General features: G+C 38.2%; 1 protein-coding gene across 1 annotated transcript in view; it reads left to right on the top strand.

Annotated features, from left to right (window-relative positions):
• The window catches only part of ro60 (Ro60, Y RNA binding protein), a 38,852-nt gene extending 12,114 nt beyond the window's left edge, over positions 1-26,738 (top strand). The window contains exons 4-9 of the mRNA XM_073063521.1: positions 445-591; positions 5,164-5,301; positions 5,390-5,509; positions 13,296-13,409; positions 14,651-14,797; positions 17,715-26,738. Coding sequence (XP_072919622.1) covers positions 445-591; positions 5,164-5,301; positions 5,390-5,509; positions 13,296-13,409; positions 14,651-14,797; positions 17,715-17,867 — 819 coding nt within the window. The 3' untranslated portion in view covers positions 17,868-26,738. The remainder of the gene's footprint in view (positions 1-444; positions 592-5,163; positions 5,302-5,389; positions 5,510-13,295; positions 13,410-14,650; positions 14,798-17,714) is intronic.

Raw genomic sequence — 26,738 nt, 5'->3', positions numbered from 1 at the left:
TTAAAGTTTACAAATATATGAATTCTGTAAGTCGTTTCAGTACTCCATAAGGTTATGTAGATAAAATTCTGATTTGTGTATTATGATAAATATAATATCACAAATTGCTTCCAGCACCAGTGTCAAACCTGCATTTGCCAACTTGGTTTCGAACTGTTGTCCAGATAAAATCTGTACAGCCTTCTGTGTTTTTATGATTTGTTTTGAATGAATTTAGAACAAAGTGTAATGACTAAAATTTACTGAGCAAATTCATCCATATTTTCTCTCCTCTTTGACTCTCCATTTCCCATAGCTGGAATGGTACCACTGAATATTGTATATTGAAGTTGAAGATGTAATGTAAAATGTTTAACTATAGATGTAATTGCAGTATCTGTTGTATTCAAATCAATTTGTATATTTTTGTTTGTAGCAGAACAATATTTTGCTTTAATATCTTAGGTGTGGAAGGCATTACTGAAGGATATGCCTATTATTGTAATTCTTAAAAATTTGGGGAAGATGACTACAGATTCCATTCTTAAGCCTGGAAGTGAAGAAGTTACCATGTTGTGTGAAAGGTTGAAAGATGAGACTGTGTTAAAGAAGGTATGGTCCTATTTTTCAAAATCTTACTGATCTAACCAATCTGTCTCCAATCAGATCTGAGAAAAAGAATTTCTACATAAAAGCAAGTTACTCTATGATATTTTCCTCTGATTAAGCCATTTTGGTGTATGGAAATGCATGCATTTTTGTATTTTACAGCTGATATTCCCAGTACATGCAGTATTCTTATTTTGTGGGATGTACGTGGGTATTACATTACATTGCATTGCTGTTATATACATGTATTCAAATGAACACTTGAAAAATATTTTTTGGGTTGGCATTGTTAAACCAGTTGGTTTATGTGATATTCAAAATTGTAACCAAGGTTTTTTATTTCAACAAATGATCAGAACTGAAACAGATTCATCTTCTCATTGTTTTTGTGGATCCTATTTGTTTGTAGATGAGTTGCTTGCCATTTTACCTAGATTCTAACAGTAACTAGGTTCAAAATAGAGTCTGGATAGAGAGTACCCAACGTCAGGTAAAATTGCCGGACAAATGCAAATTATTTTTATTCTTCTGATCCTGTCAATGTTTTAGGTGATGCCTTGGAAAAAATATAATTTGACATCTGGTTACACCATTAAGTGGATTATTAACTTGTTTTTAATAAACCAACCATCTAATTTTAGACTTTGCAGCATATATGTAGTTTTTTAACTATACATTTGATTTTTTTTCATGAACTTTTGTCTATTGAAGTGAGGATATTATTTCTGGCTATTGGGAATATGTCTCTGATCAGCAACACTAAAGTAATGTCTTCTTGGCACATCACAACAATATTTCCTCAATATGTCTTCAAATTTTCATAATGTATATGAGATTTTCATATCCTATATCTTTTTGTGACATTGACTAAAATTGGCATTTGCCAGCAGATTTGGATGTTTCTACAGTGGGAATCTGTTTTTGTTCTTAGTCAAACTTGATCTTGAATACCATTACTTGTATTTCAGTGCTCAATTAAAATAGAATTAATGTTTTAGCAAAAGTGCTTTTTGCCTGTTGAAGGTATTGAATAATTTTAGATGCTCTATACTAGTGCGGTCAATGCTCAAATATTCCAGCAAAAGGTTATTTTTCATTGATTCAGTAAGGCACTAATCAAAGGAGTCAGCTATGGGATAAATGCACATAAACTTGATCTTATTAATATAATATCAGCAAAGATCTCAAGCTGGAATCAAGAGTAAAAACTGTTAAAAAAATTTGTTCATTTATTTCATTTACATTCCTTAACCTGGGGAAACTTAATATAATTTTAATAATTCCCCCTGTTGTAGCCATGAGGAAAATTAAAATTTAAATAACATTATTTTTCTTCAAAGGAAACTGGTACTATATTTCTTTGTATACTATTGTTATGTTTTTTTTAATGCTTTTTGAGTTTTTTTCCCCTCTTCCCACAATCCCTCCCTGAGGGCAGTGACTCCACTTAGAATACATTTCGGTTGCCCTGTCATCTCTCTTGTTAATTTTGGAAGGTCTTTATACCTGAACATACAGAGTGAATGTCTGCAAATTGACATGGCCACAACAAGCAACACAACTGAGATTAACTTCACATTTGTTTGGCATCCACAAGCCTGCAGCAATATGAGCAGCTGTCAGAATATTACCCAAATCCATATCAAGCATGGATATATTTAATCTGATCTATATAACTCCATACCATGTTAGGAATTGTTTCATCCATAAAACCAGCAAGGTAATCACTTACTATTCACTGTTCCTTAAGAATTAAAATAAAATCAGGAAACAGTGGGAATAGTAAGTGGGTCAGGAAGAATAAAGTTCAAAGTAATTTATTATCAAAGTACATATAGGTCTTTATGTACAACCCTGAGATTGATTTTCTTTTGGGCATACTCAATAAACAACCATAACAGAATCAATGAAAGACCATTCGTATATATGGAGGGAGATATAGAATTAATGCTTCAGATCAATGTTTGTTTATAAGAAATTGAAAAGTGAGAGAATGAGTGTATTTTATGTTGCAGAGAGGGGAAAAGAATGGGATTTGATGGTCTGAAGAACAAGATTGTCTTGATAACATAGTTGCTTTCAGTGCCACCTAAAAGAGGGATCTGAATGGAGAAGTGTAAGTAAGAGATGATATAGAAATCATTTAGAGGGAGGGGGAGAAGACAACAATGACTTTTGGGTGCAGAATAAACAATTGCTACAAATATGAAATAAGATGACCCTCAAAATACTCAGCAGATCAAGTATCATTTGTGGAAAGAGAAAAGCTATCTTAACATGCATAGATGAAATCTGAGACCTGTGAGGCCCTGGTTATAGGGCAAGATTGTCCACACTCAATCTTTATTCCTTGGAGCATTGGAGGATGCAAGGTTACCTCAACAGAAGCTTTTAAAATCATGAGGGGTATGGATGAAGTAGATGGTCATGGATGAGTTGGGGAAACATAGAAAACCTACAGTACAATACTGGCCCTTCAGCCTACAATGCAGTGCCGAACATGTGCTTACTTTAGAAATTACCTAGGGTTACCCAAAGCCCTCTATTTTTCTAAGCTCCATGTACCTATCCAAGAGTCCCTTAAAAGACTCTATTGTATCTGCCTCTGTCGCCGGCAGCCCATTCCACACACTCAACACTTTTTGCATAAAAAACACCCCTGACATCTCCTCTGTACCTACTTCTAAACACTTTAAAACTGTGCCCTCTTGTGCTAGCCATTTCAGCCCTGGGGATAAAGCCTCTGACTATCTGCACAATCAATACCTCTCATCGTCTTATATACCTCTATCAGGTCACCTCTCACCCTCTGTCACTCCAAGGAGAAAAGGCCAAGTTCACTCAACCTATTCTCATAAGGCATGCTCTCCAATCCAGCCAACATCCTTGTAAATCTGCTCTGCACCCTTTCTATAGTTTCCACATCCTTCCTGTAGTGAGGTGACCAGAAATGAGCACAGTACTCCAAGTGGGGTCTGCCCAGGGTCCTATACAGCTGTAACATTACCTCTCGGCTCTTAAACTCGATCCTATGGTTAATGAAGGCCAATGCACCGTATGCCTTCTTAACCACACAGTCAACCTGCGCAACAGCTTTGAGTGTCTATGGACTCAGACCCCAAGATCCCTCTCTGAATCTCCACACTGCCAAGAGTCTTACCATTAATACTATATTCTGTTATCATATTTGACCTACCAAAATGAACCATCTCACACTTAACTGGGTTGAACTACATCTGCCACTTCTCAGTCCATTTTTGCATCCTATCAATGTCCCGCTGTAACCTCTGACAGCCCTCCACACTATCCACAACACCTCCAACCTTTGTGTGATCGGCAGATGTACTAACCCATCCCTTCACTTCCTCATCCAGGTCATTTATAAAAATCACAAAGAGAAGGGGATCCCAGAACAGATCCCTGAGGCACACCACTGGTCACCAACCTCCATGCAGACTATGACTCATCTACAATCACTCTTTGCCTTCTATGGGCAAGCCAATTCTGGATCAACAAAACAAGGTCCCCTTGGATCCCATGCCTCTTTACTTTCTCAATAAGCCTTGCGTGGAGTACCTTATCAAATGCCTTGCTGAAATCCATATACACTAGATCTACTGCTCTACCCTCATCAATGTCTTTAGTCACGTCCTCAAAAAAATTCAGTCAGGCTCGTAAGCCACAACCTGCCTTTGACGAAGCCATGCTGACTATTCCTAATCATATTATGCCTCTCTAAATGTTCATGAATCCTGCCTCACAGGATCTTCTCCATCGACTTACCAACCACTGAAGTAAGACTCACTGGGGAAACCAAAACTGGAAGGCTCTGAAATATAAGTGAAGCAATTTAGAAGAGACCTGTGAGGTAACTTCTTTACACAGAGCGTATTAAGTATGCACAATGAGCTGTCAAAGGATGTGGTTGCTTTGGGTACAATTGCAACATTTAAGAGGATAGTTACATTGAGGGGAGGGGCTTGGAGAGCTATGGGCTGAATGTGGCTAACTAGGATTATCAGGAAGGATGTTGTTGTCAGCATGGACTAGTTGGGCTAGAGGTCCTGTTTCCAAGCTATGTTACTCTGACTTGATGATCTGCATCAGAACTGGTCAGTTCTGGGGCTCAAAGCATCAATCATTGTAATTCTCCATCTATTCCCACACTGGCATGTGTCTTCAGCCTTCTACACTATTCCAACAATGTCCAAAGGTGAAGAAACACAACCTCATTTTTTATTGACACATTAGCTAATGTAGCCAAGGGATGAGAATTTTATACTGCATGAAAATTAGATCAGAGTCAAATCATAGTTCATTTGTGATAGTCTACAATCAAATATTCCATTGATCCTGATTGTTGAAGTGCATCTACAGTATGAACACTGATCCCTGGAGTGAAATATTGGGTACGGTACAACTCGAAAACCATACCTAAATATGAGTGATACTCAATCCAGAAAAAAATACAAGAGATTTGAGAAAAATGTTGGACAGAGAAAAACTGCACAGTGTAGTTCTGAACTCTTTCAAGGACATATTTTTGTCAATAATCTATTGTCCATTGACTTTCAGGCTCGAATTCATCCATTTCACATTTTGGTGGCTCTTGAAACATACAAAACAGGAAAAGCAAACCGGGGAAAATTAAAGTGGATCCCCAATTCAGATATTTTGCTGGCACTAAATCAGGCATTTTATAAATCTTTTAAGGTAATGATAAATTGTCATATTCCAACTCTCAAGACAACCATATTTTGTGAAATAGTAATTATTTGAATTATTTTGTTGGTTTTTACAGAATATCGAGCCAACAGGGAAGCACTTTGTATTGGCTTTGGATGTAAGCTCTTCAATGTGTAGCCAGGTTCTAGGATGCAGAGCTCTTTGTGCCTACAGTGTTGCAGCAGTTATGTCAATGGTAAGAGTGTTTCACAGACCAAATGTTGTTTTTGTGATTTATAAATTTTTGTTGATGCTTATGGAGTTTTTTCACTATAAACTTTTACGTTAACTCTTATTTTCTCCTGAATTGGAATAAAGTTTAAAGTATTGTTCAAAATACCTAGCAGTGAGAATTCCTACATAATTCCTAACTTTATAATTTACAGTCTCTTTTGGAAGAGATAATCCCACTTCCATTTTCTTTATCTTTAATATAGTTTGAGGAAAATAGAAATAGAAATAGTCAGATCCGTTCTCTGAAATTTCTGTCATTTAGCCAGCTGCATGGTGCTGTTCAGTCATTGCTTTCTCTTGACACTTCTTTAGCTCATCTTTGGAAAGTTTGTCCCAGCTCATAAATCAGCAGAAACTGAAGAGAGTAGGCAAGCATGAGAAGTGGTGGTCCACAAATCTTAAGCAGTCTCTGCTTCCACGAAGTGTGTGGTACTGTCCTCCTGATATCTGTCTTCCTAATACGAGAGAGGGATTGGGCTGAAGCATTGATTGGTCTTTGCAATCTGACAAAGCAATGGTGCTAGCTGCTGACTTGTCTTGGCCAGCAGCAACAGAAGAGTTTACTGAAAGTCCAATTCTAATTTTTAAATTATACTCCCTTCCAATGGAATTACTCTCAGTCCACATTATTGTTGTTCTATCAATCAAAGCACTCCTTAAATCATCCAAGTTTCAGAGAAACCAGCTTTAATTTGTGCATTCTGTCCTCAGAATTAAACCTTTTGAATTGAAGCTAATGTGATTTTAAAAAGACAAAAAGGTATTTATTAAATGGTGTGAGATTGAAAGTGTTTGTGTTCTTACCTGTTGACACCTATTAACACAAATTGCTGAAAACTAATGTTCAGGTATAACAGGGAATTTGTTAAGTTGATTTTTATTGTAAGAAGATTTGATTGCAAGATTCAATGTATCTTCCTGGAATTATATGTGGCCCTCAAGGGATTGTATCTGGTATGTTGTGTCTGGTCTCTCATTGAAATAAATAATGCTCGTGAGGGATATTTGTCCATCAGATTGATTTTTGGGATTGGGGAGAAGAAGGAAGGGTCAGGGTTTTAGCTTTTGAGAAACTAACCAGACTAAAAGAGTGGAAGATTTATCTTGTTGAAGCACATAAAATTCTTTTGGGGCTCATCTACCCTGGAATGTAGTAAGTTTTTGGAATTGCTTCAAGTTCAAGTTTATTGTCATTAATACTGCCAAGGTGCACAATATGGTACATATAACTCACACATGCAACACATAAAGTAATATTACTACAAATAAATTACCAATTAATAAGTTGCATATACAAGTTATAAAGTAAACAGTATAACACTACTAGTGCTTCATACATGGTGAGACCTGAGTGGTGGCAGGGAGTTTAATTGTCTTACAGCCTGGAGGAAGAAGCTGTTTCCCACCCTAACAGTTCTTGTCCTAATACTGTGGTATCTCGTCTGATGGTAGGGGGTTAAAGAGACTTGGATGGATGGGAAGAATCATTGACAATGCTAAGGGCCTTGGGTACACAGTGATCCTGATAAATATCTCTAATGGCTGTGATAGAGACTCCAATGATCTCCTTAGGAGTCCTTGCAATCTTTTGTAGGGGCTTGTACAAAAATGCCTTGCAATTCCTGTACTCAGCAGTAATGCAACTGGTCAGGGCACCTTTCACTGTTACTCCTATAAAAAATTGGTTAAAATTTAAAATGCGGGGGGGGGGGGGTGGAGAATAGGGCTCAGCTTCCTCAAACTCCATGGGAAGTGGAGACGCAGCTGGGCTTTCTTGACCAAAGAGGTGGTGTTGAGAGACCAGGTGAGATTGTTCATTATGTGCACTCCCAGAAACTTGATGCTCTTAGTGTATGTGCATTGAGGAGTGGTCACCCTGCACTTCCTGACGTACATCATCTCTGGTTTTGCCCACATTGAGACTCAATTTGTTGTGCTCACAGCATTCCGAAAGCTGCTTTACCTCTTCTTATTGAAGAAGGTGCGGGGGCTCAGTTGTTAAGTATGTATATTTAAATTGGGAATCAGAATTTTTAGATATTAATAAAGGAATATGAGATTAATATATGTCATAAATAGACATTGAACCCATGAACATTACCTCACTTTTTTATATTGTTTCTGTTTTTGCACTATTTTTAATTTAACATACATATAATTACTGTAAATGATTGATTTATTTTTCTATATTATCATGTATTGCATTGTACTGCTACCACTAAGTTAACAAATTTCACAATATGTGTAGGTGATTCTAAACCTGGTTCTGATTCTGCGAGTAACATTGAGCTGGAAGATCATCATGCATCTTATAAAATGGCACAGCAGGCAAAAGGGACCATATGGTTTGCTTCCCTGTCTACTTTTCTTTTTTTTAATCCCACTATGCTTATCGAGAAACAAAATTTGCACAGAGCAATATGCCTTTTATGTAGTTAAGAATGTTAGAAAGGAAAGGGATCAATAAACTCTTATCAGGCTTCCAGCTGGGTTCAGGTATCAATTTAAACCGACGTTTCAATGACAAACTGCCATTTTCATCAGGGATGATGCCTCGGCATGTCTAGTCTGGTAGAGTGAGTGAGTGTGTATGTATGTGTGTATATATATTTGTGTGTGTGTGTGTGTGTACAAAACTCAGTAGTTTTGTGTCATCAAATTCAGTCCTATGGCCATAGCAAATGCAATGTTCTGCTACTGTCAGTTTTTTCCCGTTTTTTTTTCGATTCCCAAGCCACGGTAACCTATGCACATTCTCCTGTATACTTTAAATCATCTCTAGATTACTTATAATACCTAATACTATGTAAATAGTTGTTATACTGTATTGTTTAGGGAATAATGACAAGAAAAAAAGTCTGTACATGCTCAAACAACAAGTGCTGGAGAGACAACTTCCGGGTTTTCCCATTCTGCAGTTGGTTGAATCCACGCACGCAGAATCTGCGGATAAGGAGGGCCAACTGTACTAACCATGAGAGCTAACTGTACTAACCATGAGAGCTAGAAGTGACTTCATTTGTCAAGTGACTGGATTTTTTTCCAAATGGATTTTGTTTCCTGCACTCACTGCTTATTGTCCCTGATTTAACTGATTCAGATCTGTGGGCTGGGTTACCTCAGAGCTGATTAATGTTCTGGTTCCTTGGATGTGCATGGTCCTCAAAAGATGTAATGGAGTTGGATGAATAGGCCAGAACAAGTCCCACTCACCAAATCTCTCTGGAAATCTTTGACAGATGGTAAATATGCACCCTAACTCCACTGATTGTTAAAGCTGTCACATTCTTTCGGTGCTTCTGAATGTCCCTGATGTCCAGAGAGGTTTTAAAAAATAAAATCACCTAACAGCACTTAAAATAAGCCTATAGTCAAGCAATTTCTTTACTTTTATATACTTCTGACTACTACAGTTGAATCTGCTGCCAGTATTATCCCCAGCAGTGCATTATAAATCCTAACCACTCGTGCATTAAGAAAATGTTTTCCTTGTATCACTTCAGTCGATCTCCTTCATTCTGTCCCTGTTCTTGATACATTCTGCCAATGGGAAGTTTCCTTCTATCTATACTCTTCTCACAAGTATATCTCTCAGATCCTGCATAACCTACAACATTGAACCTTTCAACCTAGGGTGTTGTGAATGCCACCTATGACAACTTTCAACACCATCCATAGCATCTCCAATCTTCGTGTTATCTGCAAATTTATTAACGCATCTTTTCACTTCCTCATCCAAGCCATTTATAAAAATCACAAGGAGCCTGGATCCCAGAACAGATTCCTGTGGAACACCACTAGTCACTGACCTCCAGGTAGAATATGCTCCATCTATTAATACACTCGGCTTTCTGTGGGGAAAGCAGAATCAGAATCCTTTTGGTTAAGTTTCCATAGATCTCAGGCATCATGACTTTCTGAGAACCTTGTCAAATGCCTTACTAAAATGCATATACATCATATCAACTGCTCTACCTTCATTAATTTGTTTTGGCACCTTAAAAACTCAATTAGGCTCATGAGGCAGGATCGGTCTCTCACAAAGCAATGCTGACTATCCCTATTAAGATTATGCTTCTCCAAATGCTTATAAATCATGTCCCTAAGAATCCTCTCCATTAGTTTGCCCATCACTGACGTACGATTCACTGGTCTGTTTTATTCCCAGGATTATCCCTATTACCTTTCTTGAACAACAGAACAACATTTGCTGTTCTCCAATCCTCTGATACCATTCCTACAGCCAGAGAAGACACATAGATCATTGTCAACACCCCAGCAATCTCTTCCTTTGCTTCCCTTAGTAACCTGGGCATTATCTGACCCTGGAGACTTATCTAACCTAATATTTTTCAGAAGCACCAACACTGCTGCACATTAACCTGTTTTATGGTGACTTTGCATTTGTAAAAATAGAACCTTAACCCTGTTGACTACTGAAGCAAGTATTCAAGACCTCTGCTACCTCACCTGCCTCTTGGTACTTTTTTTCCTCTTTATCCCTGAGTGGTTCATCATGTTCTTCACGTACGTGTAGAATATGTTGGGGTTTTCCTTAATCCTGCTTGACAAGGCTTTCTCATGTCCTTTGTCATTCTTCTAAATCTCTTAAGATCCTTCTTGGCTTCCTTATAACTCTAAAAATCCCTCTCTGATTTTTGCATCCTAACCTTACGAATGCTTCCTCCTTCTTGAGTAAATATTCTACCTCACTTTTTTACCTTGGGTCCTTCACCTTGCCTTCTTATCCAGAGTTCCATGCCAATATTCATTAACAACCTCTACATTTCTGGTGTGTGTTTCCCTAAGTAATCTGTTCCCAAGTTCCTGTCTAATATTGTCATAATTAGCCTTCCCCCAATTATTGTCTGCTCATATCCTTATCCCAGTCAATGCTAAAGGTCAGGTAGTTATGGTCACTATCTCTGAAATATTTGCCCACTGAGATTTGTCATGTGTCCAGGTTCATTGCCTTGTACTAAATCTAGTATGGCCTCTCTTTTAATCAGCCATCCAACGTACTGTCTCAGGAATCATTCCTGGATGCACCTAACAAATTCCACCCATCACTGGCTAATGTTCAGTTCCTGGACAACAAGCTGTGTGAACTGAAAGCCAGAATCCCCTACCAGTGGGAAACAAAGGAATGTAACATTTTGTGATTCGTGGCTGACGGAGGGGATACTGGACCATGCTGTCGAACCTCTGGGTTCTCCCTGTTCTGGGTGGACAGGTCAAAAAACCTCTCTGGGAAGAGTCAGGGAGGAGGGGTATGCTTCATGGTCAACAATGCTTGATGCACCCTCCAGAATGTGCTTGCCCTCAAATCCTTTTGTTCCCCGGACCTGGAATACTTGGTGCTGCTGTGCAGACCCTACTGGCTGCCTAGGAAGTTCACGGCTGTTATCATCACAGTAGTGTACATTCTGCCGCAGGCTGATACTGACCTGGCTCTCAAGGAACTGTACAAGACCATCAACACACTGGAGACTGCACACCCAGAGGCTGCCTTCCTCGTTGCCGGTGACTTTAATTGAGTGCTGCTGACGGAAGTCTCTCTGAAGTCTTGTCAGCACATCCAGGTGAGCATTCATGGAGAGAAGACACTTGACCTCTGCTACACTCCCTTCCGCAATTCTTACAAAGCTCTCCTTCACCCAGCTTTTGGAAAATCACATTACTCTTCGATCCTTCTTTTGCCAATGTACAAGCAGAAGCTGAAACAAGAGGTGGCCATAATTAAAACCGTCCACTCTTGATCTGACCAGGCAGTCTCCATGCTGCAGGACTGTTTTGATGACGTCGACTGGGATATCTTCCATGATGAGGATGTCTGCGAGTTCATGGATGGAGTCATGTGCTTCTTTTGGAGGTGCAGCAATGATGTTGTCCCCAGAAGTTGTTCAGGGTCTTCTTGAACCAGAAACCCTGGATCAGTAGTTCTGTGTGGGCAGCAGTTACCGCGCAACACAGAGCTTATGCAGTCAACAGGAGCTCCAGGAAAGCAGCTACGATCTGTGCAAAGCTATTAAGGCTGCGAGACAACAATATAGATTAAAGATTGAGTCAAGATTCACAACAAGTAGCACATGTAATTTGTGGCAATGGTTGCATACCATTGCAGACTTCAAAGCCAAATGTAGTGGTGCCACCAACATTGCGGCCTCTCTCCCAGATGAGTTTAATTGCTTTTAAGCTCGGTTCGATGAAGCTAACTCTGAGCCTCTGAGGAAAGCCACCACTACAACCTGTAACCTGGTTATCTCTGAGGCTGAGGTACGCAGATGTTTCCAATGAGTGGACAGTCATAAGGCTGTGGCACCAGACGACATCCCAGGGCGAGTACTCAGGATGTGCGCAGCACAACTAGTAGGTGTTTACTGACATTTTTAATTATAATTAATAAGCAAATACTTTGAGAGGCTGGTCGAGCACTACATTTGCAGCATGCTTCCACCCAACCTGGACCCCTTACAATTCACCTACTGACACAATCGATCGACAGACAACGCAATAGCCACTGCTCTAAATACGGTCCTTAACGCATCTGGAGAAGGATGTTTGTGTTGTGTCAAGAAAACAACTTCTCCCTCAATGTCACAAAAACAAAGGAGCTAGGTGTGGATTACAGGAGGAATGGAGACGTGCTAACCCCTGTTGACATCAATGGATCTGGGGTTGAGGGAGGGTGAACAGTAAGCTCCTTGGCATCCACAACACTGAGGACTTCATGTGGTCTGTACTCATCAGCTGTGTGGTGAAGAAGGCACAACTGTGCCTGTTTCACCTCAGACAGTTGAGGAAGTTTGGTATGGGCCCCCAATTCCTAAGAACTTTCTATAGGGGTACAATTGAGAGCATCCTGACTGGCTGCATCACAGCCTGGTATGGGAACTGTACCTCCCTTAATTACAGGATTCTACAGAGAGTGGTGCAGACAGTCCAGCACATCGGTAGTTATGAAATTCCCTTGATTCAGGACAGTTACAAAGCCAGATGTGTAAAAAGGGCCCTTAGGATCATTGGGGACCTGAGTCACCCCAACCACAATCTATTCCAGCTGCTACCATCGGGGAAACGGTACTGCAGCATAAAAGCCAGGACCAACAGGCTCCAGGTCAACTTCTTCCACCAGGCTGTCAGACTGATTAACTCGTGCTGATTTGAGTGTATTTCGATGTTATACTGACTGTTCTACTTATTATAAATTACTATGATTGCACGTTTAGACAGAGACGTAATGTAGATTTTTACTCCTCGTGTATGTGAAGGATGTAAGATATAAAGTCAATTCAATTCATTTCAATCCAAACTTTTTGCCCTAAGGAGATGCCAATCAATATTACAGAAGCTACAAAGTTGTTATTTCTATACCTGTCCAAGGTGCAATCTTGCCTGTTACAAGAATCATCACAACTTTACTAGTCTATCCATATCACTGAAGGTCCTCAACCCTTTTTTCCTTTAAGTACTTTACCAGTTAATTGCCATACCTGTATTCTATCATCCCTGTATCTCTTTAGTTATGTTAAATTTTCTATCAACTCTCTAGGGTTTTACATCCAGAATTATTGGACCCAAAGTTGAACATAATAATCCAGCTCAGTGAGAGTTACCCTAATCGCCTAGGTTTTAGGGATTAGTCTCTAATTATAAGAGCCAGATTCTCATTTGTTTTTAATGCTTTTTTTTATCCATGCTGGTAATGTCATTGAAATGTTCAATAACACATTGATTACTTTTTTTAGGTTGTTACACAAACAGAATCCAACTCTACAATTGTTGCTTTTTCCAATGAAATTGTTCCATTACACATCACTTCAGAAATGGCACTGGATAAAGTATTAGCTGTGATGCGTGCGGTAATATAATTTTTTAATCAATTTTCTTAGTTTGTCTTTTTTCTGTTATCAGTTACGCAGAGCTCAGTGGGACATGCACAAAAGGATCAGTGCAGATTGAGTACCCCTTATCCGAAATGGTTTAGGCTAGAAGTTTTCTGGATTTTGAAATACATAATGAGATAACTTGGGATTGCTGAACTCTGAATTTATGTGCTACCATTAAACAGTTTTTGTCTTGCACTTGTTCATCACACAAACATACTGATGCAGTTGTTCAGCATGTTAGATTTTCATCAGCGACGATCTTGGCAAACTGACCAATGAATTTCCATCAGCAGACTTGTTATCACCACAAACCTTTTAAAAATTTCTGCAACCAGCCTGCTAATTACCTTCAATTTTCAGTTAGTCATGATAGATCTTTGCTGTTTCATGATCAGGATACCACTAAATGGTATATATGTTCACTCTGACGCTAACAAATCCACTCCTTCAACACACGATTGAGGTCTTCAATTTTCACTTTATGGAGTGTTTTTCTATTTTTCATTAACTTCTATTCATTACATATGTGAGGTTACTTCTCAGAACTGTCTATGGTGTACAGAAACCTGTGCATCAACTGGGAACCTTCCCAGTGCCTTATGGCATTTTCCATTTGTGGCGTCATGACAGCGCTCAAAAAATTTTTGATTTCTGAGGTTTCAGATTTTGTAATTTTGGATAAGGGGCACTTAACCTGTACCTTTTAGTAATTTTTGCTACTTACGTTTTATATATTAATAATGACTTGAATGCTTAAAAGATTATTTCAGAAGTTGTGTAAAGAACATATCCTAGTTACCAACAATAACCCTTTCCTAAAGTTAAATTGTTAAATATTAGTTTGTGCAACAATTTCCACTATTTTTGAGATGAAATTCTACTATTTTAATTGTTCATGTCTTATTTTTATTAACTCAACATGGCCTCTGCTTTTGAGAGTGTGCTGCGTGTCAAAAACTGGATGAAGAATTCTGTTTTTGCAGCAATCCTTGCAAACATGGCACATGTTGTTTCTCTTATTTCTGTATGAAATTCCTCAGTTACCATTTTTTTAACTTTAAATCCAGGACAGTGTTTTTCTCCCACTAATAAATTTTATCTTCTGATTTCATTAATATCCTTGTTTCAAATATTCCTACTAATGCTACCTCAAGAAAATTGTAATAAAAGTAAACTGATATAACATTGCAGATTATTTTGACTACTTTCAATAGGTTCCATTTGGTTCCACTGACTGTGCACTTCCGATGTTATGGGCTATTAAGACACAAACAGTTGCAGATGTGTTCATTATCTTTACTGATAATGAAACCTCTTACAGAAACATTCATCCTGTAGAAGCTTTGAGAGAATACAGAAAGGTGAGAGAATTCAAAATAGTATGTCTTTGTACAATGATGTTAAAGTTAGATTGAGAAAAGTGTTTCTGAAGTATTTTTTAAACTTAAGCCCATCACCCTTACTGAGGCTTGGGCCATTGACAGTAGCTCACCAGAGTCCTCTGTCCTGGGCCAGTCTTTTAAGTTGTCTCTAGGTGTAGCCCATCTTGCATCTTCACAAAGATCCTTTTTCTCTCAGATATGAGGTCATTGGAGTTTCTGGTGGTTTTGCTACACCCCTGAGTTTTTACAGGATGGGGTTGCTAGCCTGATGCTCGACCCTTCCTTTGGAGCTGGACGGAACCATCCATGGTGGCGTTGAGGAAAATTTTTAATAGTCTGAAACACTTGTAGCTTACAGTATTATTATGTCTCAATTCTTCCTTGTGGAATTTCGAAGGTCCCTGCTTCTTAGCTTGAACTTTGTTTGACTGGTCATGAATTTGTGCTCATCAATTATCAAATAGCAATTCTCTTAGGCAGTAGGACAAAATTGGATTGTGCTTCCGTGTTATAATCTTCAAACATAGATTAGCTGGAAACATTGTTTATTAAGCTCAATATGACCAAATGCCTTTAGAGAAAGAATCTTTAGAGCTCAGTATTTGGATAAACTACGATGGTAAAGGAGATGGTGATGTATAACCATTGTACAATCAAATGTTTTCCAGTTTTCATAAAAATGTATGTGGCTTCATCCAAATTGCAGTATTTAGTATGAAGCCCATGTAACAGCATCGAGAGGTTTCAGCCAACTCCTCTTCGATGGTCTCTGATTTCCCTTTAGCTACATCATTATTTTTGACTTTCCATTTAACTACTATCAGAATCTCTGTCTCTTCTTATGCACCTTCAAGTCATGCTGTCTGTCCATCGATCTCTGGACTGGATTGCTCCTCCAGAATACCCACAAATTAAGCCGTTTACATGGATTGGAACAATGAATGGTACTGAATCAAGTGTTTTGTATTTGAGGGCTGGAACGGGGGAGGAAGGTTGCTAAGGTAAAACATTACAGTGCTACCTATCGTGCATTTCTATCTTAAATACAGTCAGCTACCAACCATTCACAACACATCAGTGTTCCAAAACTTCAGTGACAAAGCTCTGATGAACCCTTCAACGACGGCTCTCCTTAGACAATGCATAATGGACATTCTGAAAGCTCCATTGTCCACCATGTATGGACAACCTTGAAGTCCACTATATTTTGCATTTGTGAAGAAGTTCTTGGTCTCTGTATCAAGGAGAAACTGTAGTAGTTGGTGACAAAGACTTTGAGTTTAAGGAGCTAATCAGTAACAAATGCAGGGCATTCCTGGAGTACTTCTTGCCTTTGGGGAAAATAAAGTTGTTGGAAAAGCATAAGGCAATGAATGGTCTGAAGCATCAAGTTTTGCAAGTTTCTGAAAAGACATTTGCAAAAACGTGTTCAATTGTGGTTGTATTTGTCTTGTGAATAATAATAAATCTTAATAAAATAATAATTTTTGCAGCAATACCTCATGCTTGTTTGAAATACAGTGGATTCCAGTTAATTAGGACACTTTGGGACCAATACATTTGGCCCAATTAAGCAGCTGCTCCAATTAGCTGAAGTTTCATGGAAATAGTTAAAAAAGACAAACTACTGTTTAACTGAGTACATGTTTATGTATTTAAATAATACAGAACAAATTAGAACATTGCCAATACTACTACTGCATTATATACAGTTTTATTAGTTCCTACCAGTTATCGATGGAGAAGTTCATCCATTGTACGCTGCCATGTTCTTTTGATTCAGCAGAGGCACCTAGTGCCTAAAAAATCAAATGATTTTTTGACAATTGTATTCTTCAGATCTTCCTTTTCATTGTAACATTCAAGATGATTGTCAATACCTTAATTCTTTATTGTTTCTAACTTGTTGAAGTAGTAAAATTGTTTTATTTTCACTCAATATACACAAAATGCTGGAGGAACTCAGCAGGCCAGGCAGCATCTATGGAAAAGAGTCAACTTTTGGGACTGAGACCATTCAGCAGGACTGGAGAAAAAAAGATGAGAAAATTTAAAAGGTAGAGGGAGGGGAGGGAGAAACACAAGGTGATAGGTGAAACTGGAAGGGGGAGGGGTGAAGTAAAGAACTGGGAAGTTAATTGGTGAAAGGTACAGGGCTGGAGAAGAGCGAGTCTAATAGAGGACAGAAGGCCATGGAAGAAAGAAAAGGGACGAGGAGCACCAGAGGGAGGCGATGGGCAAGCAAGGAGATCAAAGGAATGTTTCCAGGAAGGATGCACGGCTGTGGTAGCGGGTCTGGGTAAGCATGTGGTCAAAAAGTCAGAGGGCTGCAGAGACCACAGAGGGGGAGCAGTGAGAGAGAGTTTCACTGAACTCCCGTTGAAGGGAAGAGTTAAACTTCTTCAGGGTAGGATCCCTGGAAGAGACTTCGCAGTGTAATAATCCAATTGCAAACAAGTGAAAATGTGCACTCCTGGACATTTCTGGTATCTCCAAGCCGCAGTGTTTGAAACTGCAGTGAGCAAAACAGTTCTGAATTTTCTTGCTGCTTATTTCTCACTATCAGTGATTTAAAAATCACAAACACACACAACTGATGCTATTTAAAAACTGTTCTAAGTACAGTGCAATGTCTAATGGCTAATTAAAATCTGTTCGTCAAAATCTCCTGTGCCAGATAATGAAGGGAATCCTAACGATTTTCTTGATCAGTTTTTATTCTTTAAGAGTTGTCTCAGATAGGTGGCTGCCCTGATTATCTGATGGCCCAATTAACCAGAATCCACTGTATTTCCCAAATTGTTCTACAGTATAGGGAATGAATAGCTAATCTTTAATCTATATGAATTGTATTCAACCTCCAAAAATCTGTTGATCAACTTTTTTTTTGTTGCAGAAAATGGGCATTCCAGCCAAATTGGTGGTTTGTGGACTGGGTTCTAACGGTTTCGCCATTGCTGACCCAGATGACAGAGGCATGATGGATGTCTGTGGTTTTGACACTGGGGCTCTGGACGTCATTCGTAACTTTGCATTAGATTTGATTTAAATTTTGGAAAGAAACCCCACTAAATCATTTAGTTCAGAGTGTTGTTGCATCAGGTTTCTAGGGTGGCTGAACAGCAGACTCACATTTTGGGTTGCTAGTTTCTTAGTTGTATGCCTGTTAAATTTAACAGGAAATTGTAAACAGAATATGTAATTGAACTTTAAGCCTGTTCTGCCACAGCAAATTATTTTAACTATGGAGTTCTTTTGACTTCCTGCTGTCAAGGTATTTGTAATGTTAACTAGAGACATCCTAGTGAAGTTAGGGTATAAGCAAAGTTGTGCTCTACATTTTGTTCAGTGAGTTTACAGGAAGAATGCTGTTTAATTGTATTTCTTTGTTGTGAACAGGCTGGTGAGAGTTAATGTTTCTGTAGCGTTGGATTAAGTATTTGAGGGGTATCAGGTTTGAGGAATATTCTGAGAAATCCTTTGAGCATATTGCGCTTTTTCTAATTTTGATAACATTTATCTAAAAAATAATAATGTGGACATGAAAGTAAAAGTGGGAACAAAGTAAACCTGAATTTATTATGGGTGGATTGTGCTGAATAAAGTTGAATTCAAAAGATGGATTTGTGATGTACCAGTACTTTTTGGAAGTTTCTAATTTTTCAGCTGCCAGAAGAACGAACGTTGTTTTTAAGTACAGCACGTGTAGCATATTCCACAAAAGTAGATTCCAATTATCATTCACCAACAATTATTGTAGGTATTACATTTTTATAGATCCTATCACAGAGCGATGTAGAAAAGGTCATGCTGGAGATGTGTTGAAGATCAATATAACTCATTGGTATTGGGCTAATGATTAAATCTATTTTGCAGCAGTTATAGCTGTGTTGTAAGTAACAGTTGTTAACATAAATTGCAGATGGTTAACCTAATCAGTTTGAGTGCTGTGTCAATACCACATGCATTACAATGCTGTATATTAGACAAACCATTGGTGACGAAGATCTCTTTGCTAATTTGATCTTACCTTTCTGATTCTGAAGATCTTTTATAGTTCATTCTCTTACCAAGCTTTGCATTAAGAAAAAAAACTGCAGTCTTTCTGAAAATGTCATTTCAGTAGAATATACAAGCCGTCCCTATGAAGAATCTTCAAGAAAGATTCTTGGTTGAGAGTAATTCATTTTCTGTCAGGAAAATTTATCTTACTGGTTTAAAATAGTGTAGATAAGTATGTTTTTTTTTGTCTGCAATTGGGAATTCCAGACAAGGCATTTTATTAAGGATTGCAGTGTTAGGTATGTAGATCAGAAGTAAGGAGTGTGTAGAATAGGTTGCAGAAAAATAAGTGATGGAATGGTATTGATGTGATTGTGCTGACAGTTAAAATAGACTTTATGGGCCAAATGGTCTTCACTTTATTGTGAGGATATTTGAAACTCTGGAAATTCTAACACTTCATGTAATGAAAATTGCCTGGAAAGATTTTAAAATATTTTAACTAATGTAAGCTTTAGAAAAGTTTATTTCACCAAAACGGTGGAAGTCTTGATGAAAACATTAGTTTTTTTTAGATTCTTTTTCAAGTATAGCTCTGTTCTTTTAGCATATCTTCCCTTATTAAGTTCTTTCCTTTTGTTTAGAATCCCTGATTTCCCCCACCTTTATCTTACTCAAGTGATCATAACAATATTGGAGCAATATTTCTAGGCAAATTGTTAAAACAGAAGTAGAACATGCAAGGTAGCCCTGATCTGAATTTAACTGTGCTGGTTTTGTTCTTCGAGAAGATGCAAGAGTCTACAATAGTTTTTATGAGTTGGAAGATACTAACTGTAACCTATTCAAGAAAGTCGGGAATATGAAAAAATAGGGGAACTGGGCTGGGTAGTTTAGCATCCATTTAGGAAAGATGTTGGCATCTCTTATCAGGGATATGACAGTGCAAATGGAAAATAAATGTTCTTAATGAAAATGAAAGTTAAAAATATAATTTACTGTATTTTTGAGATGCAGGGAAACATAATATACAGAATTCTGTATAGATTTTCAAAAGACACAAGATTATTGTATTATTATGATTTGTAGGTTGGTTAATGGATGGGAAATGGAGTAGAATGAATGGATCATTTTTACAAATGCAGTGTGTAACTATTTTGGTTCCACTAAGCTCTATTTAATACAGCAATGGTATATAGTGTAGAAAAATGATTAGGTGAAACGTGGAGTATAATCTCTTAAGTTAGCATAAAAGTAAGGAGGTTTGGTAAAGAGCTTTTTCAAAGTTTTTTTTTCTAATTTGAAAGCTTGTTTTTGTAGTTGCAGCAGTCGGAGAAGTGGAAGGGAAGGAGTCTTTTTTAAGTTGTTTGTGACTGGCTAAGTGTGTGGCAACTCAGCCAATAAAAGGAAGTTCAGGTAAAGTAGAGCAGTCATTTTGGGGTGGCCATTGGGAGAGTGGGACAGTGTAAGAGTGGGAAACTCAGTTCTTCGCTCAAGGCTTTTGGCGAAGGGGTGCAGGTGAGTAGCAGAGAAGAACAGGCAAGGCTTTTATTTTCCTGTTGATCTGAGTCCTTTGACTTACTGAAGACAAAATGGTAGTTAGGGCAGTGGAGCATTCCTTCTGCAAGATGTGTGAAGTCATAGAACTTCATGGTCTCCCTGATGACTATATCTCTGGGAAGAACATCAGGGTGCGGCTTCTAACAGATTGGGCCAAGGAACTGGAGATGCAGGTGGATGTACAGGTTCTGTTGTCCCATTCCCCTCAGTCATAGGTACTGTTGGTAGAGAGGGATGGTGGGGTATGACCTTTCAGAAGCTAGCACCAGCAGCTAGGTTATTGACACCATGCCTGGTTCTGAGACAACGTAGGTAAGGATGAAATTAGATAGAGTGATTAGTGATAGGGAACTCAATAGTAACAAGCTTTTCTGTGACCCCAATTGAGACCTGAGGATGATGTGTTGCCTTGGTGCGGAGTCAAGGATGTCTTGCAGATATCCTTTGAGGGGAGGTTGAGCAGCCAGGGGTCCTGGTACATTTGGCATTAATGATAGACACAACAGATTCTGCAGATTATAAGCACAAGGTTCTACAGGTGCTGGAAATCCAGAAAACACATTCTAACTTCTGGAGGAACTCAACAGGTCAGGCAGCATCTATCGAAATGAATGGACAGTTGATGTTTCTGACCTATACCCTTCATCAGGACTGGAAAGGAAGGGGATAGATGCCAATATAAAAAGGTGGGGACAGAGGAAGGAGGACAAGCTAGAAAGTGATAGTATCCAGGTATCTGGGGGAGGGCGGATGAAGTGAGAAGCTGGGGAGGTGTTGGGTGGAAAAGTCAAGGGATTGTAAAAGAAGGAATCTGATAAAAGAATGGACCATGAGAGAAATGGGAGGAGTGGCACCAGGGGAAATGATAGGCAGGTGAATAGTAGTAAGAGGATGAAGACTGGAAGGGAAGGAGAAAAGATTACTGGAAGGAGAAATTGATGTTCATGCTGAAGATTACCTAGATGGAATATGAAATGTTGCTTCTCCCTCTGAGAGTGGCCTCATTGTTGCAGATGTAGGCAGGAAGAGGGATAAGATGCTGCAGCAGAAATTTAAGGCACTAGGAGCGTTCATCCACGTTGACAATTTGGGTGGAGTTCAGAAATAAGAAAGGTGCAGTTACACCGATGGGATTATACTATAGCCACCCCTCCCATAGCCACTGCGAGGCAGAGGAATAGATAGATATGTAGACAGATGATGGAAAGGTGAAGGAGTAATAAGATTGTCATAGTGAGAGCTTTAACCTCCATACAATTGATTGGCATTTCCAGTGGGATTTCTTCAGTGCATCTAAAAGGGGTCTTGTAATAGTATTTGGAGAGTTGAACTAGAAGAGAAAACATACTGGACGTGGTTTAGGGAAATGAGGCAGACCAGTGCAGACCTCGTAATAGGTGAACATTTTGGGAATAGTGACAACTCATTACGTTTTAAAATAGTTATGAATAAGGACAAAATTGGATCTTGTGGGGAGGGCGAACTCTGACCAGATAGGACTGGAGCTGAGAAGTGTTGATTGGGGACTGCTGTTGTTGGACAATCCATGTCTGATGTAGAAGTTATTAAAAGACCAGTGGATTGGAGTTCAGAATTGGTATCACCTGGTAAGGAGTAAGGACAAGGATGGTAAGGTAAGGGAACCATGGATGAACCAACAGGTCCTAAATTAGTTGCGGGGAAAAAAGGGAAGCATGCGTAAAATTAGAAAGCTAAAATTATACTGAGCCCTTGTAGAATATAAAGTTAGCAGGTAAGTACTGCTGAAGTAGGTGATTTGGGAGGCCATGAGCTATTCTTTGTGAGCTGGATCAAGGAGAAGCCCAAGGGGTTTCTTACCTATATTAAGAAAAAGATAAAGAATAAGAAAGTTTGTGCTTGGAGTTAAACAAAGTGGCTGAAGTGTTAAATGTGTTGGTATTTATCAAGGAGAATTTGGAGGATAGTACAAGCAGACTGGGACATGCTGATGTGCTACAACATTTTTGAGATCGAGGAGGAGGTAGTGCTGGGTATTTTGAAAAGCATTAAGAATGCCTGATGGCCTATTTGAATATTGAAGTAAGCAAAGGAAGAGATTGCTGGTGCTTTGACAAGGATCTTTGTGGCCTGCCAGCAACAGGCAAAGTCCTGGAGGATGAGGGTAGCAAATGCTGTGGTCTTTGTTCAAGAAAGGAAGTAGGCATAATCCAGATATTTATAGGTTAGTGAACTCATGTAAATGGTAGAGAAACTATTGGAAAGGATACTGTGGGTTAGGATTTGTGCACATTTGTAAATGCATGGTGTGCTTAAGGACAGCCAATATAACTTTGTGCATGGTTGTCATACCTTGCAAACTTGAGGAGTTGGCAAAGAAACCTACTGAGGGTAAGGCAGTTGACATTATCTACATGGTCTTTAGTTAAGCATTAGTTAATGTTCCTCACAGTAGGTTGACTCAGAAGATAAAGGTGCATAGGTTCCAAGTTGAATTACAAATTTAGATTGAGAATGGGCTTGCCTATTGAAGCCATATTAGGACTGGAGTACTGTTGTTTTGGATGGAGGTCCATGACAAGTGGTGTTCCATAAGGATAGGTGTTGGGACACCTGTTGTTTGTGATTGTGTATCAGTCATATAGATGAAAATGTACTTGGGTGGATGAGCAAGCTTGTAAATGACACCAAGATTGGTGGAGTTGTAGACAGTGTACAGGACTATAAAGAATACAGAAGGATATAGATCAGTTACAGGCATGGACAGCGAAATGGCAGGAGGAGCTTAATATGGGAAAGTATGCAGTGTTGTATATGTGGAGATCAAATGAAAAGAGAAAGTATACATTAATGGTGGACTCCTTAATAGTACTGAGGTACAGGGGATCTTAGGGTCCATTTCCATTGTTCACTGAAAGTGGTTGCTCAAGTGGGTAAGGTGATTTTTAAAAATAGGCATGTGGTGTGCTTGCTTTTATTGGTGGGGTATTAAGCATAAGAGTAAGGAAGTCATACTGCTGCAATATAAAATTTTAGTCAGGCTGCAGTTGGATTATTAAATGCAGTTCTGGTCACCCTATTATTAGGAAGAATGAAGAGATGGTATAGAAGAGGTTTTCTGGATGTTTCCTGGATTAGACAGCATAAGCTGTAAGGAAAGGTTGGACAAACTAGTGTTTTTCTCTCTAGAACATCAGAAGCTGAGGGAAGACGACAGAGGTTTTTAAAATTATGAGAGGCAGGGTAGAAATGTCAAATACTAGAGAAGCAAATATGAGGAAATCTGCAGATGCTGGAAATTCAAGCAACACACACAAAATGCTGGCAGAACGCAGCAGGCCAGGCAGCATCTATAGGGAGAAGTGCTGTCGAAGTCTCGGCCTGAAACGTTGACAGCACTTCTCCCTATAGACGCTGCCTGGCCTGCTGTGTTCCACCAGCATTTTGTGTGAAATACTGGAGAACATGCTTTTAAGGTTGGTGGGGGAAGTTTAAAGATGATGTGAGGGGCAAGCTTTTCACTCAGAGTGGATGGTGCCTGGAATAGGAATAGGAGTACTGGTGAAATCGGGTAATTTGGTGAAGTTTCAGAAGGTGTTGGATAGACACATAAATATCAAAGGAAAAGAAGGATATGAACGATACATAGGAGGAGGACATTTAGTATGAATTTTCATCTAGATTGGCACAACAATGTGCACTGAATGGCCTGTTAGTGTTGTACTTTTCTATGTACAATTGTAAAGGAGACCAAAAATAGTGAATGGTCTCTTTAACAAAGGAAATGAGCTGCTGCAACAGTTCACTAGATTGATTCCTGGAATAAGTATTTTAGGTAGTTTGGGATTCTTGGAGAGATTCTTGGGATATCTAAAATTGCTGAGATAGTTTCCCTAATTTAATGGTCGCCAACCCATCGATCGCGATTGACTAGTCAATCTTTGAGACTTTCCCAGTAGATCCCGGAGAGAGAAAAAAAGAAAAGAAAAATAAATACACAAATACTGTTGAGAGATTGTTTCTGGGTTGCGGGGTTTTAGTTCCGTTCTTTCTGCCCTGGTGTGCATGCGTGTAACTAATCGATTTGGAGTCGATCTTGCCTTTCACTAAGGCTGAGGTAGGGGATCGTGAGCTTAAAATGGTTGGTGACCACTACCCTGATTGGAGAGTACAGAATCAGAGGACAAAGTCTCAGGAAGATCAGCTGTTTAGTACTGATACATGATTTCATTTGGAACAGGGAATCTCTATGAGCATATTCTGTAATGAGATGGATAAATTTTAGATAGTAAAAGAATGAAAAGATAATGGAATAGAGTGGGAAAAGTGTAAATGAGAAGAAACTCATCCACAATCTTGTTGAGTGATAAAGCAAGCCTGGAAATGTTGTATAGTCTATTATTGATTCTACTTTTTTATAGTTGCATTTGTTTGAAGGTCAACAATTAGAAAGATAATATAAAAGATGTTTCATGCAAGTTGAAGGCAAATGTCTAAACTGGTGATGTTTAGATTATCTGAAAATTTAACTTGAGTATGAATCTGTACTTTGCCAGTTACAGATGCAGCAATCTAACAAAGGTGAACTTTGTGAATTAACATTTTTGGATCATCAAAATGATCCTGGTCCTGAAGACTGGTACTTAATTTGATAAAGTCCTACAGTGGCTTAAAGCTTTGGAAAATAACAATAACTTGCTGTGGTTTTATTTCCAAACTTAAGGATGTTAATTAATAACAAATGGGAATACAGCAGCAGAGAGGGCTATCATTAACAATATGAAAAATATTCCTGTGATTGCATTAATTTTTGTAGGTTTTGGAAGTCATTGACTGTTGACTCCAATGTAAAAGTATAATACATTCCATAGAAATTCTCAGGTATTTTATGTTTTGAAGTTCTTGATTTTTGGTCACAATGTTTGCATTATCAACCAAATTAAGGCATTGGCATTTGTGAATTTAGCTGCTTTCTGGAGAACTTCGTAACATTATAACCTTTGTTGGAATCTTGATATAAATTCAATTTATTTGCACCTTTAACATAGTAAAGTACAATGATGCTTTAATAGATGCTACATACTTTATTGGAATTGGAAATATTGAGGTTGTGGCAAAAGTTGGTCTTGAACTCCTACAATTAAAATTTTCAACAATACCATTCATTGTTTTTTTCCCTCCACTCTGTTTTAATGGCTGAAGCTAACTTTGTAGCAGTCTGTGATCTGTGGTATTTGTACAGGTACACAGTATTGTTTTTTAATTTTTTTTCTCTTTGTACTTCATAATTATTTGCTTTCATTTATAACAGTTATATTAACATTCTAAGTTCACCTGCTTTAGTCTATCTACCTTGCATTTGTTTGCATGTATTCTTGAGTGCCAATTAAAGTTGTAGCTTTGTACTTTTTCCATTCCACATTTGCCTATTGACTGCCTGATTTCTACTGAACAAAGATACTCTACAGAGGAATGAATATACTTTTAAAATGACAACTTAAAAGAATTATATATAAAAAATTCTGTCTAGTACTTTGCCATATTTTAAAACTGTTAAAAGAAACAAATAGAATATTAAAATTCTTCAGGTTGCTATGGCCAAACAACACAATGTAATTTTTGCCACTGTCTCAGAAGTCAGTAACCTGTGCATACAGTAAAATGCAAGTTGTTAATTACTCCGCACTAAACACATCTGTTGTCTTTGCCTGTTCTTTTGATATAAATTGTGTTCATTATACTTTGCCTTTGTATATGGTCGCGTCTAGAAAATGTAACATTGTGAAACTGTAATATGTTTAATGTCTGCAGGCAAAGTATGACCTTTGTCTTTCTAGCCAACTTAAATGAAGTCAATGGTACCTAAATATGACCAAACAAATCATTTAAATTATTGTATCAAACAATGCTGGAGGACAGATTTTTTATATATTTTAGAATTAATTTTGACACTTAAAATCTGTAATGTGAAACTGATTAAAACATATTTTTACTGACAAGGTTTTTCACTGAAACTCTGCATAATGAGTTTTAAAAGCTATTGAAATCATGGTTAACTTATTGTTATTGTATGCAAATATGTTTCTCAAAACTTTGACTATGTATCCATCTTTATGTGTCCAATATTAACTAGAATATAATGTGGGCAATCTAAAACTGGTTACTGCTTTCTACTTTCCAGAGTTGCTCTTTCCATAGGAGTTGAATGTCGCCACTTGAAAAGTGATTAATCACTAACATAATGTGTCAAACTAAACATGGTAATGCTGTGCAAAATATGAATGTTACTGTTAACTGCCTTTAAGTTCACTATATGCATTTAATTGTTTTTATATTTAATCCAGTTGAAATAAAGTGCTAAAAATGGTATAGCAATTAA

Source organism: Hemitrygon akajei, chromosome 12 (genome assembly GCF_048418815.1).
Source record: "Hemitrygon akajei chromosome 12, sHemAka1.3, whole genome shotgun sequence".
NCBI lineage: Eukaryota > Metazoa > Chordata > Chondrichthyes > Myliobatiformes > Dasyatidae > Hemitrygon > Hemitrygon akajei.
The sequence above is the reverse complement of the archived record's forward strand: the minus strand, read 5'-3'. Positions and strand labels throughout refer to the sequence as shown.